Source organism: Lissotriton helveticus, chromosome 5_1 (assembly GCF_964261635.1).
Source record: "Lissotriton helveticus chromosome 5_1, aLisHel1.1, whole genome shotgun sequence".
NCBI classification, from domain to species: Eukaryota; Metazoa; Chordata; class Amphibia; order Caudata; family Salamandridae; genus Lissotriton; species Lissotriton helveticus.
The window spans coordinates 206,437,148-206,455,137 of NC_136065.1; the positions used below are offsets into that span (position 1 = coordinate 206,437,148).

Here is a 17,990-nt window from a genome sequence, read left to right on the forward strand (position 1 = left end):
CTGGGTGTCAGAGAGAACATATGTCTGAGGGATTGCAGAACTTGCCTGCAATCCTGTTGCTGATGCTCAGTGAGGCTGCCACAAAAGACAACACCATCTACTGACCCATCATCAGGATTCTGAGTGAGCAGGTCTGGGAGAGGGTCACTCTCTTCCTCCTGTCCCTCATCCGTGGCCATGAGCAAGCTCATGTCCTTCCTGTCAACATATGCCTTGAGCCTGTTTACATGGAGCACTCTGAGAGGGCTCCTGGGAGTTCCAAGGTCCACCAAGTAGGTAACCTCTCCCTTTTGCTCAATGATGGTGTGGGGCCCAGACCATTTGTCTTTCAGAGCTGCTGGGGCCACTGGCTCCAGCACCCACACCTTCTGTCCAGGCTTGTACACAGTCAGGACAGCCTTTTGGTCATGCCAAGCTTTTTGGAGTTCTTGGCTGGCCTCCAGGTTTTTAGATGCCTTTTTCATATACTCAGCCATCCTGGAGCGGAGACCAAGTACATAGTCCACTATGTTGGTTGCAGGCTTTTTGAGAGGTCTCTCCCATCCTTCCTTCACCAAACACAGGGGTCCTCTTACAGGATGCCCATACAGAAGCTCAAAAGGGCTGTAGCCAACCCCCTTCTGTGGGACCTCTCTGTAAGCAAACAAGAGGCAGGGGATCAGGACATCCCATCTTCTCCTAAGAGTTTCAGGTAGCCCATGAATCATCCCTTTGAGGGTCCTGTTGAATCTCTCAACAAGCCCATTGCATTGTGGGTGATAGGGTGTGGTGAACTTGTAGTTCACATCACACTCCTTCCACATTGCAGTCAGATATCCTGACATGAAGTTTGTACCTCTGTCAGAAACAACCTCCTTAGGGAAGCCCACTCTGGAGAACACTCCAACTAGGGCCCTTGCCACTACAGGTGCTGTAGTGGTCCTAAGTGGAATAGCTTCAGGATACCTGGTGGCATGATCCACCACCACCAGTATAAACTTGTGCCCTGATGCTGTCTGGGGTTCCATTGGACCAACAATGTCAATCCCCACTCTTTCAAAGGGGACCCCCACCACAGGTAGTGGTATGAGGGGGGCCTTTGTTGTGCCACCTGACTTACCACTGGCTTGGCAAGTGACACAGGAGCGACAAAACTCCTTGGTATTCTCATTCATGTGGGGCCAGTGAAAGTGTGAGACAAGCCTGTCCCACGTCTTTGTCTGACCTAAATGACCTGCAAGGGGAATCTCATGGGCCAAGGTGAGAAGGAAACCTCTCAGAGACAAGGGGATGAACAGCCTCCTGGTTGCACCAGGCTTGGGGTCTCTTGACTCAGAGTACAGGAGTCCATCTTCCCAGTATACCCTGTGGGCACCTGTGGCATTCCCTGCAGCCTCAGCAGCAGCCTGCTGTCTGAGGGGTTCAAGGGAAGGGCAGTCTAACTGTGCCTTCCCCAGGTCTGCTCTGGAGGGTCCCCCTGAGCCCAGAAACTCAACTTGATCAAGTTCAAGCTCTTTAGGCTCAGTTTCCCTCAGCTCTCTCAGATCAGCCTCCTCAGAGACTTGATCCTCAACCTGGGGCAAGGGGGAAGGCAAAGCCTTAACCCTACTGCTCTTCTTCTTGGAAGGTGTCTGGTCCACTCTTTCAGGATCCAGCACCTGTTCAGTGGGGCATCTTCTGGCCTGTGACCTAGTCACAGCAAGCACATGTGCTGGCAAGCCTAACATTTCCATGTGAGTCCTCTGCTCCACTTCTGACCATAGTGATGACTCCAAATCATTGCCCAACAAACAATCAACTGGGAGGTCTGAACTGACTACAACTTTCTTTTGACCCTTCACTCCACCCCAGGAGAAAGCCACAATCGCCATACTATGACTGGTAGTGACGTTGCTGGCATTGGTCACCAGGAAATCTGTACCTGGCATGATCTGTCCAGGGTCCACAAAGTTAGGTGTCACCATGGTGACACTGGCACAAGTGTCCCTATAGGCCTGAGCCATCTTGTCATTAATCAAAGGTGTCTGCCTGTATTTGCCCAAAGTATTGGGACTGATATCAGGGGATATATCCATATCCCCTGTACAGACAAGGACAGCCTGAGTGAGTGTGCCAACTAAGTTGTCAGACCCCTCAGTTCCCAAGGTTAACCCAACTAATGCCTTGGGAGGTACACTACCACTACTGACTGTACTAGGGGGTGCAGTTGCCTTAGGGGCTGTAGTGGCAGGAGTTTGTCCTCCTCGTTTGGTGCACTCACTAAACCAGTGAGACTTACTTTTACAGTACTGGCACCACCTTTTTGACTGGCCTTCTTGAGTCTTCTTCTTCTGGGAAGCCTGACCCCCACCCTCTTTGGGTTGTTGGGGACCTGGTGAAGACTTCTGGTCATTTTGTTCACTCTTAGCATTATCCTTCTGGTCTGCTTTCTTCTGACCACCCTGGTTCTGGATCTGGTTCTGCTTGATCCTTGTTCTGACCCATTTGTCTGCCTTCTTTCCCAATTCTTGGGGAGAGGTCAGATCTGAATCAACAAGGTGCTGGTGCAACAACTGGTTCTGACAAATATTTAAAATTTGTTCTCTCATCATGAGATTGTACAACCCTGTGTAATCAGTAACCTTGCTACCCAGCAACCAGCCCTCCAAAGCCTTAGTGGCACAATCCACAAAGTCAGACCAGTCCTGAGACTGAGTTTTCTGGGTGTCTCTGAACAGCAACCTGTACTGCTCAGTGGTTAAACCAAACCCATCAACCAGTGTATTTTTCAGGACCTGGTAATCATTAGCATCCTCCACTCTTGTAGTGAGGAGCGTATCTCTACCTTTACCATCAAAGGAGAGCCACAGTATAGCTGCCCACTGACTCTGGGGAATGCACTGCACAGTGCAGGCCCTCTCCAAAGCAGCCATCCATTTCTGGATGTCATCCCCTTGTTTAAAGGGGGGCACTATCTTAGTCAGGTGTTTAGTATCTAAACCCTTCTCTCTATCTCTTGGGAGATTGCTGCCACCAGTGGGAGCTAACCCACTCATCTGCTGCTCTCTAGCAAAGGCAAGCTTTTCTTTGGCCAGGGCAAGTTCTTCCCTTTCAATCCTCAGAGTAGCCTGTCTCATCCTAGCTTCATGCTCCATTCTCTGAGGGGAAGTCAATCTCCTCTGGGGAGAGTTCCTTCTCCTCTGAGAAGAGGCATTAGAGTGCAGAGACCTATTGGAGTCCCTAGAAAGAGATCTATCTCTCCTAACTCCAAGGTTAGGCCTACTCAGGGTCAGTACTGGGGGTCCCCCAGATCCTAGCCCAAGCTAGTCTAAGTTGGCCCTAGTTAGCCTTCTGACTACCTCAAGACCTTTGTCTACCTCGTCCCCAGAGAGTTCCTCTTGATCCTCCTCCTCAACTGCATTGGCAGTGTTGGGGAGGTCTGGATCACCAAGGTGCCCCTCTAAGGCTGGCATATTCCCATCTCCCTGAGATGCTTTCCTAGCATCATAAGTCTCTAAGAGACCTAACAGAAAGGGAGTGGTGGGGTTAGACCCCTGTTTCAATTTCCTGGAGGTACACAAGTGTCTCAACTCCTGGAAATTGAGAGCTGCATATCTTGAGCTGACCTGTGGAAGGTCAATAACCACAAGGGGAGTCTCTGAAGACTCTCCATGGGTAGACATGCTTTTCTAGTGAGGTGTAAGTGGTGCACTTACCTACACTATATGTTTACCTACTGATCCCTTGCTAGAGTTGTAGTTTAGGGTGTGCTAGGCCCTAGGAGCTACAACAGCTGGTTCAGTAGAACTCAGAGTATTCTAAGCTAAGTTATATGTACCTTTAGTACTTATGTGATCTTTCACAAGATATTCTTAGGATATGTGTGGTAAAACAACAGCAAGCTCAAATCCCAACCGCTGCTCACCAATGTGAGAAGTTGGCCTGATGTGCAGTGTTCACTATTCTAGTGATCACTATATATCAGTCCAAACAACCCTTATTGATGATTGGTTGCAAGTCAACCTTATAGACCAGCTATCCTAGTAGCATGGATACGAGCAGTCTAAGGCTAAGACTATAGAGGGCGTGTTAAGCCAGCTGTTTTACCATCACATTACCCCTTGAACACCCAGTGAAAGGACACCACACAAGTTGTTATGAAAATAAACAGTGTATTTATTTATAACAAGACTACCCTGGCTCTTTATGAGACAGGGAGCTAAGCACACAACAAAACTCTTATAAAAATACTTCAAGTCGCACAATTTACACAAATGCCCGAGGGGCACGAAAAACCATATACTCTAAAAGTGGAATGCGAATTACTAGCAGGTAAGTAACGATTCTCAGAGGCTTTAGGAACGCTAGGCCTACAATACTGAACACTCAGGTTAGGAGCAGGAGGCCTAGGGACACCACGTGCAGAGTGGGAACTCTCACGCGTAAGGCGGGAAAAAGCCTATGGAAGCTAGTATTCACAAAGTTAGTGTTCTCGGGCGAACCCGACTAGGTAGGTCAAAAACGAAAGTGGATCTGGACCCTTGGATAGTGAGGCTATGCTGGGGCACCGAAATGCCGAAGTTACCTAGCCCAGGGGCTGCAGCTGCATAGGTCTGAAAAGACGTCGGGATTCTTCGTTGACGAACCAGGAGCCTGAAGGAAAGGAGTTGCTGGCAGGCGACCAGTGAAGATTGTTCGAGTGATCCAAGCCTGGATCGAAGATGGATGACACCTGAAAGCAGAGGGGACCAAGTTCGTGACTACTAGCCAGTAGTCAGGGGGCACCAGGAGGGCACCGGATGGTAGTCACCTCGACTAGGTGAGTGGGCGACGCTGTGCTCTGCAGTCTCACGGACCAGGAGGCGTTGTCGGCGACCAGGATGGAGGTACGAGCTGTCCCACGATGGATGATGCTGTCGACGTCGCTGGACCCAGGATTGGGGCAACAAGTCTTGGCAAATTCAAGCCCACGCGGTGGACCTAAAATGGCGTCTGGAGTGGACCAGGAGGGTCCGGGGGTGCTCCTCTCTTGGAAGGGAGCAAGGGCCAGTCTGGAGCAACCAGACCAGCAGCAGTGATGTCGTCGGGCGTAGTTAGGAAGGCCACAAGCCAGCGGGCTAGTAGCCAAACAACGCGGTGAGCAGCAGAAAGCAGAAGGGCCCCACGCAGATCGTGGAGATGCTGGGAGGCTGAACTTCGGTGCTGGAGCTGCTCAGGGTCGGGGCTTCTCGGACCTCAAAGCACTCACCCGAGGATCCCTCGGCGGTCGTGCTGGAAAGAAGTCGTGCAGTCTTGAAGATGGCCGGTCCCTCGAGGTCTTGTCGCACCCACGGTTCTCAGCTTTGCTGTAGAGATGGGTAGATGTCAGAGGTGCCAGGGAAGCAGGTTCTCGTCGAGCTGGGCAGTCGGATTCCGGAGGAAGGACTTGCAGCAGACCGCAGTGTTCTTAAGATGGTGCCTGCGGATGCAGGGTGACTACTCCTTAGTCACAAGGGAGAATCTTGAAGAAGAAATCTTGATGTCCTTTCGTAGAAAGTCGTGTCTTGATTCCAAAGATGATCTAATTTGGAAGGGGGCCTGCTCCTACCTTTATCTGGGAAAAGGGGGCTGGCACGCGACTAAGTCCTGCCCTATGGGTGGGACCAGGAGGGGGGTGGTTACACCCCTCTCCTTTGGCGGGCTTTCTCCAGCCCAGGGTCTGGTGTGCCCCTGGAACTGGTTCAAGCCGGCCTATGCACAGTGAGCACCGGGGTGCCACTTGCAGTCACCTTCCTCTGTAGCCCTGCCTACCTAGAATACACAAAACCCTGTCTGGGACGGTGCTGGCACCGCCCCTGGCAGGAAACCCTTTGTCCTTGCCTCCTGCTCTGGGAGGACTCCCAGCAGCAGGAGGGCAGACTTGTGTCTCGGTGGCAGCATCCATTTTGTGGAGCTAAGGCTCTGCTTGACTTTAACCGGGGTTACAGGTTACATACATGTCGTGTCCCTCTAGAAGGGTGGAATGCTAACCCCATCGCCAGAATTGGCGAGGGGTTAGTATTCCAATTCGTATGACACCTTACTCGACATGTTTTGATAAAGCGATACCAGAGTTGGCATATAACCGCGAGGATTATAATGCACTTAAGAGTATATGGTATGCGATATCATGGAAACGGCTAAGGGATAGATCCCGAAAGCCGCAGACAGGCTCAGCTCATGCCAGAGCACCATCTCACCCGACTCCAAGCACTCTGCCTTCAGGATTGTTAAGGCCTGCCATAGGAGTGACTGATAGGAGATCTGTGTGTCCGTTTTAGGGTTAGATATAGGTATACTATATCTAAAGCAAAGGGTGAGTACACCACCTTGCCCCAGCTGTCGTGCAGCCAGTTGTGTCAGTTTAGTTAGTCAGTCCAGGGGTGGCACAATACATGCTTCAGCCCCTGGGAGACTTCTGGGTGCACCTCAGCCCTGGGTACAGGGACTCAGAGAGGGCCCAGTGCCAATTCAGTACCTGAGTACAATTTGGATTGGCTGTGGGTCTGATTAGCAGGCCCACAGCCAGGGAAAGTCGTAAACCAGTGCAGCAAAAAGCAAAAATCTGGGTGATCATAGGATTGCAGACCCTACTCTCCTACACACACATGGTGCAGGTCTGTAACCGACATCAGTTTGTGACAGGAGTCACAAGCCTTGAAGCCGGTCTTACGTGGCAACTCTGCGTGCACCAGGAGTCAACACGACTCAAAAAGGAAGTCAACAAAAGTCGAAAAATAGCAGTCAAAAAGTGACTGGAAGTACCCCTCTCTCCGGATCTGCGCTGGCAGTCGCTGAAAAAGAAAGAAGGGACATCAGTGTGTGAGGGCGGCATCTAAGTAGATACCGCAAAGTCATTCCAGTGACCAAGACGCCGACGACATGCACGGCGTGGACCGACGCCACCTATTGATGCAAAAAATTACTCTGGATCCAGTCGGACGCCTGGGTGTAATTCTAAGGTAAGGAATCTATAACTATTAGTCTCTTTCAGATTAACTTTTTCGCACATTGCTCCATGCGTTTCGACTCCCTATCTGCAGGTGTAGATGGGAAGGAACCTGCAGACTGCTTCGAGGAGCAAGAAGCCTGGACAACCAAACTTTCTGGTGAGGGATGAGTGGACTGGAAAGCAGGATCCCCTGGAGCCACCTTGTACCTCCTTGCCACACACCTAGACACCGCTGGAGCAAACATCAGTTTCTGTCAGACATCAAGAATGGGCTCAGTCAAAGCCTCGTTAAAAGGGAGTAAAGGCTCCGAGATAGAGACAGGAGAATGGGAGCACCTTTGTCAAGACGTTAGATTTTCATTCCGCAGTGGGAAGGGGCAATTCTAGTAGATCCGCTGCCTTCCAGATCATGGCGTGACAAGATGTCGCCTCCTGCGTTGGGAGACTTTTTGGAGAGGAGAGCTCCCATTCAGGAGAGGTATCCAGGCCACTGGCCTCCTGCAAACCTTCAAAATCCTAACCAGGATCCGCACTCTCCCCTTTCTCAGCCTCTTCATGCTCTTCCTGGTATTCTTCCTCTTCTAATAATCTCTGTGCCTCTCTTCAAGACCTCATCCTCGGAACTGGCGTCAGTGGCGCCAGACGCGGCGCTGGTTACTTTGGGATCAGCATCAAAGGGAGGTCTACTGGAACAGTAGTCGATGCCGGTCAAGGTTGATTCAGCGCCAGGGAAGATCCATCCAGTGGCACTCGCCCCTCCAGATATTGTACCGGTGTTGAAAATCCCGGCATTGGAAGAGGCCAACTCCCTAGAGCCATCAGCATAAGATGTGCCTGAGGCAAATGATATGCCAAACCTCCAGGGAAAATGCCAGCGGGCCCATGGGGCCAACAGGTACACCAGCAGGGTTTGCTGCTCTGGTGATCAAGCCAAACATCGCATTAAAAAAATTAAACAGATCCGTACCCGGTGTCGGGAAGGCAGGATATACCGGATCTGGCACTGCAGGCTCTGAAGCTGCTCAAGGAGGTAGCACATTCAGTTCCGGCTGCGGCGCTGGAGACCCTGGAGCAGAGGTGGAGTGGTCGGCTTTGGCAACTGTGGGGCGCGGCTTCTCTTGCAGCCGGTGGAGTCACCACTCTTGGAGCCAGAGACAGGATGGAGTCACCTCAGGAGAAGGAGAAGGAGAGATTTCATCTTTCGGATGATGCCTGGAAACTGGAGACACCGACTTTGGTGTTGCATACTTCGACGAGCGATGACGAGACCCATGGCGTTGCCTTTACTCGTTCTCCTTCGACAACCTCTTTTTTGGTTCTTGGCCTTGGCCATAATTAATATGCCCTCCCTCTCCGTCAGCACTTTGGGATTCATGCACCTGCATGATGAAAACTCCTCGACATCGTGGTCTGATGAGAGACACCATAAACAGTCTTCATTGGGGTCAGAGATAAACATTCCCTGCATGGCTTGAAACCAGATTTTCTCAGAGTCGCTATAGTGAATAATACAAAGACAATACGACTCGCAACAAAGAAACTCCCAGAAATGGAGAGCCCTGGAAAAAACTGTTACACTCGATGGCGTGGAAAAAAGGGAACTGACGTCAGCATGCCGACGAGGACTTCTTATGGCTCAGATGACGTCACGCAGAGTCGCATGCAGATCCTTTCCATTGTGACGTCCTCGTCAACGTGGGAAAGAAATGTTTCCATGGAATGCTGCACATGGGGGTAATTAAAAAGGTGAGGAATCCACAGACAGGTGTATCATTCAGAAGTTGGGCTGCAAGTCCTCCTTTAGGGTTGGCGTTAATATACAAGGGGTTGACATTATATGTGGTGCCTTACCCAATGCCGGTACAAAACCTGGAATGGATTCCAGGGGGGTACTGCCAGTGGAGATCTTACTAGAGGACACTGCTGATCCTAGCGCCTGAGGCGTGCTAGAGGGAACTGGTAGAGAGCCAAGCATGCTGAGCATAGCATCACAAAAGGCCTCAACTTGCTGCAAGGTCACAAATGGACCTGGGAATATGGGGTGCATCGAGACAAGAGATGAAATCTGCTCCTGTCATCAGGAGGCACAATGACACCCTTACAGCTTGAGTCTTGCATGAACTCCTTCCGCTTCTTTTCTTTGAATTACCTGAAATTTGCAACAGATTTGTGAGTGATTGGGAACGGGTATGTGCTCTTGACTTCAACTTGGAGCAGGACCTGCACAGAGATTTCCAGTGCGTTCTCACATAGAGATTCGTCTCTCTTATTCAGATGGCTTTCGGATGCATTTGGGCATATTCATGGCAGGCCTTCTAATCATTTGATAAGCCCAAGCACCAGGGGATCTCTAATAGACATGTATTTTTGTCTGGTCCTACAACGCTTTAACCCTACTGTCTTTTGGGGAGACATCCCTTGTATCATATGAAAAAGTTTAGGTGAGAAGAAAAAAGTCACTTCACAAGAGAAGATAATAAGAGTAGAGCACTCGGAGTCTGAAGGAGCGGCAAAAAAATGAACATACTTCAGAGAGCATGTGTGTTTTTACTCTGCATGTCACTGATGGAGTGGAACTACACTGACAGAGCCACTTACCAGCTTGAGGAGGACGGCTTTCAAGATTTCTCATCCAGTTTAGCGCCTGGGAATAGTCACAAGGTGAGGAATTAGCAGTTAGAAGTATCCAGCAGGATACTGGGAACAGATAGCTGCTTTCCACCACAAACAGATGAAGGGTGAATTCTATTCAGCCCATTACATTTTGATTTCTACTCCCTGCAGAGCAATACGTTTTTGAGGACATGCTATGATGACGAGTATATGCAGACTGTACTACGATATAAATACGACCTACAACAGGTATCACATCATCCCATCTTCACATACTTAACAAAGCATAATTTAATACATTGCTTGAAGAAACTGGTTGACATTGAAAAGAGAACTCTGAAGTGCGGGACAGACAGGTTTTATTGCACAATAAAACATCAACAGTTTTACAAGAACAAGGGAAATCCATACCACCCAAAATGACCAGCATATCACTTTCATGGTGGGTATAAACAAATGCAATTCCAGAAACACAGTTCATGACAATACAGAAACATTTAAGGATTGCTCCACATAAGCTGCTTCTTCCTGGCTTAGTGGAGGTCAGCATAGGTTTTGGGGAGATATACCACTAACATCAGCAACTATACCGATGAAGGCATGTCAAGTCACAGTTCGATTGACTATACCAACAAAATGCTATAGCCATATGGTGACCAATGTTTTACCCAATCACACACTCAAAGAGTGAACACTATGGCACACAGCCAACCTGTGTTAGAAAACGACCACCAGCATCGCCTTTCCTTTCAGAAAGGCAGCAGAATGTCCTGAAAGTCACCAAGCACATATTGGTGGACTGCTCTACAGCTTACAGCCATGTAAACTTTCTCCCCAGTTACCTGAGTCATGAGAGATACCTCTCACATTCCCTTTGTAGGATGGACTTTTTAACACCGTAGCAGCAGTACAGTTGCGTTCTCCATTAGAGATTGCCTTGGACGGGGTAGAATGTTTGCTGGTTTCTGAAATCTTTTCATAACAAGAAAAAGAGCAGCGATATTTCAGAAAACAACTAGATGAGATTGTAGGGTTCTGATTGGCCAGAACCACCAATGTGAACTAATTTTTTAGATCATAACCCACCACCAAATATAGTTAGCCTTGAAAAGGATTTTAAAACTGGTTGCAGTAGCCATACATACATGTACACACATTGATGCCATGGTGAGCTGACAGGATGATCAGTTCGAGATCTTCAGGGTAAAATACAAAAATGAGAGACATAATCAATCTGAACACTGTAAACTAAGGCCTTTATTTACTTAAAGGTATGCATGGGTGCATCTGTGATTCAAAAGATAGCATCAATTTAGTTACCATCTTAAAGATCCATGGACACTTTAGTAAATGAGGGCATTAGTACTTCAGAATCTTGCTATCTGTGGTAGTGATAGCTCCCTAGTCCCACGACATGCATTCCTGAAGATATATGTGTACTTCTAATCTACAGGAAAAGTAAGGAACTTATGATCCTTCTGTCTAGAAGTACCTTCTCTGAAAACGTGTCTGTCACACTTTCAGGAGCTCCACCCAGCAGAGCATTTTAACGTTGATGCAACAGTTACCTGAAGTCCTACTCCTTTCTTCCCCCATGTCCTACAAATGAGACAATGCATGGTTATGTTTACTGGGGGGGGGGTGATTCACAACACTTGGATGCTACAATACAGCACTACATCTCAGACTGGCAACTTTGTAATTGAAAAATCAGAGATAAAGATATGTTTTTGGAGGTTTCTCAAAAGGGTCCAAAATAGCCTCTACGCTGGTCTAGCAAAGAGATGTCCTCTGTCTAATAAGAGTGTTTCAGTTCTGTTTTCCATTCACCCCTCAACTCAGCTAAAACAAAAATCTCAATAAAAGGAGGTGTAATGGTGAGGAGACTTGATGGCAGAGAAACCTTGAGTGCAGAAATGATATTTTACAAAACAAACTGAAAAAACAGCACACAATCCCTGTGGAAGAGTTAAGGAGGACACCAGTCACTTGTTAGCACCGTATTATACATATATATATATATACATTAATAATTAAAGTCTGTCCTTGTAAACAATATTTGAGTCCTTCAAAAGGAGCTTCAGTCCATGGCTTCCGGGGCCTTAGTATAAAAAAAAGTCTTATAAATAGCACTTGTAGCACCCTAAAGAGTTACAGGGAAAGGTGAGTGTCTCTTGTCTTTTTGGCCCTTCACTCCCCTGTTCGTGAGGAAGGAGGTAGGACGAGGTTGTTGCACCCCACGATGGGTGTGTTTGAGGGCAGTTCTCTTGCCTTCAACTGAAGCACACCGGTCCGATGGTGAAGCCGAAGTAGTGCGAGGTCTCCCCATTGTGAAACACAGCCACATCCCTCACAGGCAGCAAAGCCAGCTCCTCGGTGGCGAAGGTCAGGATGGTGTCCATGAGCACAGACTCGTTCTGGAACTACAAGGAAGCTGGTATTAATGGTTAGAATAATGAAGGATCCTTGCCGCTCCCATATGGGAGCTCATGACCAAACAGAGGAAGGAGATCCTCGCCTCTCCGTCACAGATAGTAAATAGGCTTGGATAAAATGACCAGTGCTCCTTCCCTCTAATGGCGAATGGATAAACGACTGCACAGAGCACTAGTTCCACTATTCACACCTACCTCCCTTGCCCCAGTCTGCCACACCCCATTGAAATAGGCCACAACTGGTGTTCCTAAGAAGACATGGTAGTCCCTGGGGTGGGGTATTTCTTTCAGGAGGACTATGTGCACTCAGACGGCATGAAAGGTCTAGAAACAATACGGCACTGATGAAACGGTGTCACAATCCCTGAGAAGATGTGGGGACCCATAGCAGTTTTTGTAAGAGCTGCTGGAAATATAGAGATAAAGCATGCAAAGAAATGTTCCTGAGTGAGAGACCGATAAAGGGGCATTCTGCATGCGTATCCCCTTATGAGGGTTCGAGCACCTCAGTGTAAGGGGATGTTTATTAATAATAGTTCCTGATAGGTATTTGTGAGAGTGTGAATGTTTATGGAGAGCCATGATAGAAATGTTGATATGTAGCAAGGCATTGACTGAGGTTCATATCGTGTACCAAAGTGAATTCAGGAAACAAATTAAACGCCAATTAGGAGACGCTTTATCATAACTACTAACCTAAATAAATTCTACTACCCTCTTTTTCACTCTGGGTTATGTACCTGTCCCTCGTGATGTAATTAGCAATATTGCTGTTGAGCCAATCAGTCTCTTACCTCGCACCCTTGCAGCACTGCCAGATAGCTCTGCTCCCTGGTATCAGCTAAGAACTTGACCTCTTTCTCTGCTGTTTTCCCCTCCTTCTCTGGATCCGTCCGGCAGGAGTATGTGACGGTCTGTGTGGCAAGGGCACTGTGCAGCTTGAGAAAGCGTAACTGCACTGTGTTACTGTCGGCATACTCAAACTACAAAGATAAGTGACAGAAAGGGTCAAATCCTCACTGATGAACATGAGTGTGCTTCAAAGGCTGATTATCTCTGGCACCTCAAAGACATTCTGTCAATATTAAGAAAGTCCCAATGATCTTTGGAACACTGAAGAGAAGCTGCGATCCTTGGCACCTCAAGGATATGACTAACCAAATCCATACGAAACTTAAAAACACATTATCAACACAATGAAATTCGTCTGATCTTACACCGAAATAACATGTGGCTCACACTAAGAAAGTCAATGACGTTTCAAGCACCTCAGAGAATAAATTACTTAACTTTTGGTAATGCTCTTTCTGTTGAATACTCACCTTTTAAATTCCTCCAGACTCAATAAGAAAAAAAAATCTGCAAAAGCCAACACGCAACAATATAAGGCTCCCTCTGACTCAGTTGCAGCTTTGTCCCACCTTTGGAATTGAAGATACAGACTTTAAGTAGGTGCAACATCCTTTTAAATACAAGTAACTTCTGGACCCTCAGATGATGAGCAACAGAAAAATCAGTAATCTAAATATGACCTCTATATGCCCCAAACTCAGGTCAGTCCATCTTCCTACAAACACTTACACCATCTCTGCACACAGATCTCACAGTCCCCATATATTGGGGTGGTGACTTTAACAGGGTGCAAGATCTTTAAATGGACTGCTCTCTCCCCCTATCCCGGGGGTACAATCTATTAAGCTGGCACAAAATATGTCGGAGTGGGTGTCTAACATGCAGATGCATGATATATGGCGTAGGTTACATCCCCAGACACGCACTTACTCACTCTATTCGACAATACATGATTTATATACACGAATAAACGCTGTGCTCTGCTCGGACAATGCCCTCCACAGCATACTACACGCTGACTATTTGGCACGTGATCTCTCTGATCATGCCCCGCTTTAACTGAGTTTGTCCTGGGGCATGAGGCGCCCCGAGATTTTGACTTTGCGCTTGCCGAGTGCCACGCTGGCCGACTCATCCTACCGGGCCACCCTCCTAAACTCCATCGAATCCTATTTCTCAGTAAACGAGGGAACTGCCTCGTCAGCTGAGTGGAATGGGACGCCTTTAAGGCTGTTCTCTGTGGGCACACCATCAAGGCAACTTAAGGCACCCGGTAAAACACTGACCACTGCACTTCACACTCATGAGTCAGCAATACAGAGCTACGAGCTCCGCATCCACACCGACCCCCAGATCGACCAAGCTCTAGCCCAGGCTCGCTTGGCGTATAAAAGCGCAATGGATGACCTCTGCGCGTTAGACTACAAAACATATCTGGCACTCAGACACAGGGAAGGTGACAGGGCAGGTAGGCTGCTCGCGTGGCTCATTCAGATGAAAATCCGTAGGCACTTTAGGTAGGAAAGAGGGGTTGGTGCGAAGCACCACGCCGTCAGGTTTGAACTGTAGATAAGGTGGCTTGATAGTGAAAGCGTGAAGGTCGCTTACGCGACGAGATGAAGTTAAAGCCAAAAGCAGCGCAACCTTCCAGGTGAGGAACTTGATATCAGACCTATGGATAGGTTCAAATGGTGCCTTCATAAGTTGAGATAGTACAACATTGAGGTGCCATGGTGGAGGAGGGCGCCGAACAGGTGGGAACTTTCGGAAGAGCCCTTTGAAGAACTGGCGTATGATTCTGGACGAGCAGAGGGAAGAAGAGCCATCGTGTCGGAAGCGAGAGATTGCGGCTAGGAAAACTCTCAAGGTAGCATGTGAAAGTCCGGACTGAGCGAGATTTAAGAAGAACGGAAAAAGTTGCTCCGGAGTAGAATGGATTGGATGGACATTTGCTGCCACACACCAATGACAGAATCTCTTCCACTTGAGTTTATAAGTCTTGATGGTAGACAGAGCCCTAGTATAAGCGAGGATGTCTCTGCATTCTTGAGATATGTTTAAGTCTGCGAATTAAAGGTGCTCAGGTTTCATGCTGACAATTGTAGCGTGGAGGGATCCGGATGCACACTTGGCCCCTGTCCATCGTTAGGAGGTCTGGACGAGGACGCAGAGGAATGGGCTCGCACTGGGACAGCAGAAGCAATTCCGAAAACCATGCCTGTCTGGGCCAACGAGGAGCGATCAATAGGATGTAACAGGGCTGCCTCCGCATCTTCCACAGCACCCACGGTACTAACGGAATCGGCGGAAAAGCGTAAGCAAATAGATCGCACCAATCGATCAAAAGGGCATTCTCGCACGAACCGGGGTGGGGATGCCAACTTGCGTAGGATGGGCATTTTCGATTCTCTGGCGTTGCAAAGAGGTCTAGAGCTGGGCGACCCCATCGGTGGAACACAAGATGCAGAGTCGGCTGGTGCAGTTCCCATTTGTGTGTCGATGATGTGGATCTGCTTAGAGAGTCCGCTAGGATGTTGGACACGCCCGGCAGATGGACAGCCGTCAAGGTGATCTGATGACGGAGAGCCCAATCCCAAATTGACTGGGCTAAGCGAGACAGGTGTGGAGACTTGGTTCCTCCCTGCTTGTTCACGTAGTGCATGCTGGTGGTATTGTCCGTTTGGATAAGCACTGACTCCCCAGATAGGAATGACTTGAGCGCTAGGAAGATCGCCATCCACTCTAGCCTGTTGATATGCCACGTGCGTTGGGGCGGAGTCCACTTGCCTTTGATGGAGAGGCCTTGGAGATGAGCGCCCCAGCCCTCCAGGGAGGCGTCCGTCGTGAGCGTGAGATCTGGTGAGTGAACAAGGAACGACGTCCCCATCTCCAGGTTGGTTGGCTGCGCCCACCAATGTAAACTCTCTCATACGGGCTGTGACAGCAACTAGATCGTTGAAGGACCCGGAGACCTGACGCCACTGTACGTCCAGTTCCTCTTGAATGGGACGGGTTCGCAACCTGCAATTTGGGATCAGTGCGATACAAGATGATGCCATACCCAAAAATGATTTTAACGTCCGAACAGAAACGGACTGTCTTATTCGAATGAGGGCGACCAGACGAAGGATCTTCTGTTGCCGCTCATGTGAGACGAACGCTTTTGATAGTCTCGTGTCTAGAATAGCTCCCAAGAAATTTCTGGTTTGCAGTGGCGCAAACTGTGACTTTTCGACGTTGATTGCCAACCCCAGGGATTGAAATACCTGCTGACAAAGACGAGTGTCCTGACATAGTTGATGGTGGGATTGAGATTTGAGGAGGCAATTGTCCAAGTAAGGGAAAATTTGAACACCTTGGAGACGCAGGTGAGCCACCACCAGAGCCAGTACCTTCGTGAACACACGAGGAGCTGAGCGAAGCCCGAAGGGCAAGACCTTGAACTGATAATGCGTTTGCCCCACCTTGAAACGCAGGTACTGGCGATGTTGTTGGAGAATCGGGACGTGAAAGTACGTGTCTTGAAGGTCTATGGTGGTCATGAAATCCCCGCTGGATAGAAGACGCAGGATCTCAAGCAGTGTCAGCATGCGGAAAGATTGGCTCTTGAGGAATTGGTTGAGAGCCCTCAAATCCAGAATGGATCGCCAATCTCCGGTCTTCTTGAGTATGAGGAAGAATCGAGAGTAAAATCCCTCTCCTCTTTGATGCACCGGGACCACTTCGACTGCACCTTTTTGAACAAGAAGACGGACTTGATGGTAAAGCTCCTTGAGGTGTGGAGGAGGCGGGCCAGATGGTGGAGTAGGAGGAGGAATCTTGACGAACTCTAAGGTATGACCCCTTCGTACAATGTCTAAAACCCAGCGGTCCGAGGTGATGGAGGACCACTGAGAATAAAACAGAGAGATTCGACCTCCAACACTTTGGGGATGATAAAAGTCATTGGCGCTTAGGAGTGGATCCGCGATAGGCGGACTTTCCCCTATAGGGTTTGGAGGACTGCTGACGATTGGACTGCTGCTGATTGGATGCGTAACGCTGGTTGCCCTGATTGTAGGAGCGGTACTGTTGTCCTCCTCGAAATGTGGAAGAAGTGCCACGTCCGCGCGCACCTTGAAAGGGCTGCTTCCGGAATTGCAACGAGCCCAATGACCTAGCAGTATCGGTGTCCTTCTTAATGGACTCCAGAGCGTCATGTATGTGAGACCCGAATAGCGACTCACCATCATACGGCATATCAAGGATCCTGGATTGGACTTCCTGCCGGAAGGAGGTGGATTTTAACGAACCCTGGCGTCGGAGGGCAGCTGCACTATCAAGCAGACGGAAACCTGTACCAGCAATATCGACTGCACAGTTGATCATTTCTTCCGATGCTCTCTTCCCATCCTGAAGAATCTGCTGAGCGTCCGCCTTGGAGGCCTCCGGTATTAGATCCACTAATGCAGATATGTCCGACCACATCTGCCGGTCATAGCGTCCCATAATGGCTAAGGCATTGGCTGCTCGAACAGAAGTGGAAGCCATGGTAGAAAACTTGCGGCCAATAGCGTCTAGGCGCCGACCCTCTCTATCGGGAGGCGCGGTGATGTGATTGGAGACGCTGGATTCCGGGCTCTACGCTGTGCAGCTTGAGTTACTACTGAGTCCGGCTTAGGGTGAGAGATCAAGCATGCCGGAGAACCGGTTGGGGCCTTGTATTTTTTCTCCAGGCGCGGTACTTGAGCAGGTAACGTGTTTGGAGCCTGCATGAGTTTAAGTCCTTCCTTCCAAACAAAATCGATTATTGGAATCGTGTGGACCTGTTTGTAAGGCTTATTTTTAAAATCGTAGAGGAAACAGTCCTCCTCACAATGCGTTCTAGGTAATTTGAAACGCTGAGCTGCTTTATCCATTAGTAGATGAAAACTGGCGATATCTACTGGAGGTGAATCACCAGAGTCTCCTGGCTGAGTAGAGGGCGTCTGCGTTCGGTAGTCGTCCCACTCCGCCATACCGGGTTCGCCTACATCCTCGTCCGAATCCTCATGGACCTCTCCGTCCTCTCGTTCTGGAACCGCCTCATCATCCGCATCCTGCGGATACACAGTAGTTTGAATTCTGATGGACGTCTGAACCTGGGACGAAGTTGTGGGCGGCAAAGTCGGTGGAAGAGACGG

The 17,990-nt window shown here is 48.9% G+C and overlaps 1 protein-coding gene across 1 annotated transcript in view; it reads right to left on the reverse strand.

The window, feature by feature from the left end:
* Positions 1–9,884: 9,884 nt before the first annotated feature.
* LOC144753049 (collagen alpha-1(II) chain-like) overlaps positions 9,885–17,990 on the reverse strand; it is a 131,506-nt gene continuing 123,400 nt past the window's right edge. Inside the window, exons 4-5 of the mRNA XM_078640849.1 lie at positions 12,771–12,959; positions 9,885–11,964 (exon numbers count right to left, since the gene is read on the reverse strand). Coding sequence (XP_078496975.1) covers positions 11,815–11,964; positions 12,771–12,959 — 339 coding nt within the window. The 3' untranslated portion in view covers positions 9,885–11,814. The remainder of the gene's footprint in view (positions 11,965–12,770; positions 12,960–17,990) is intronic.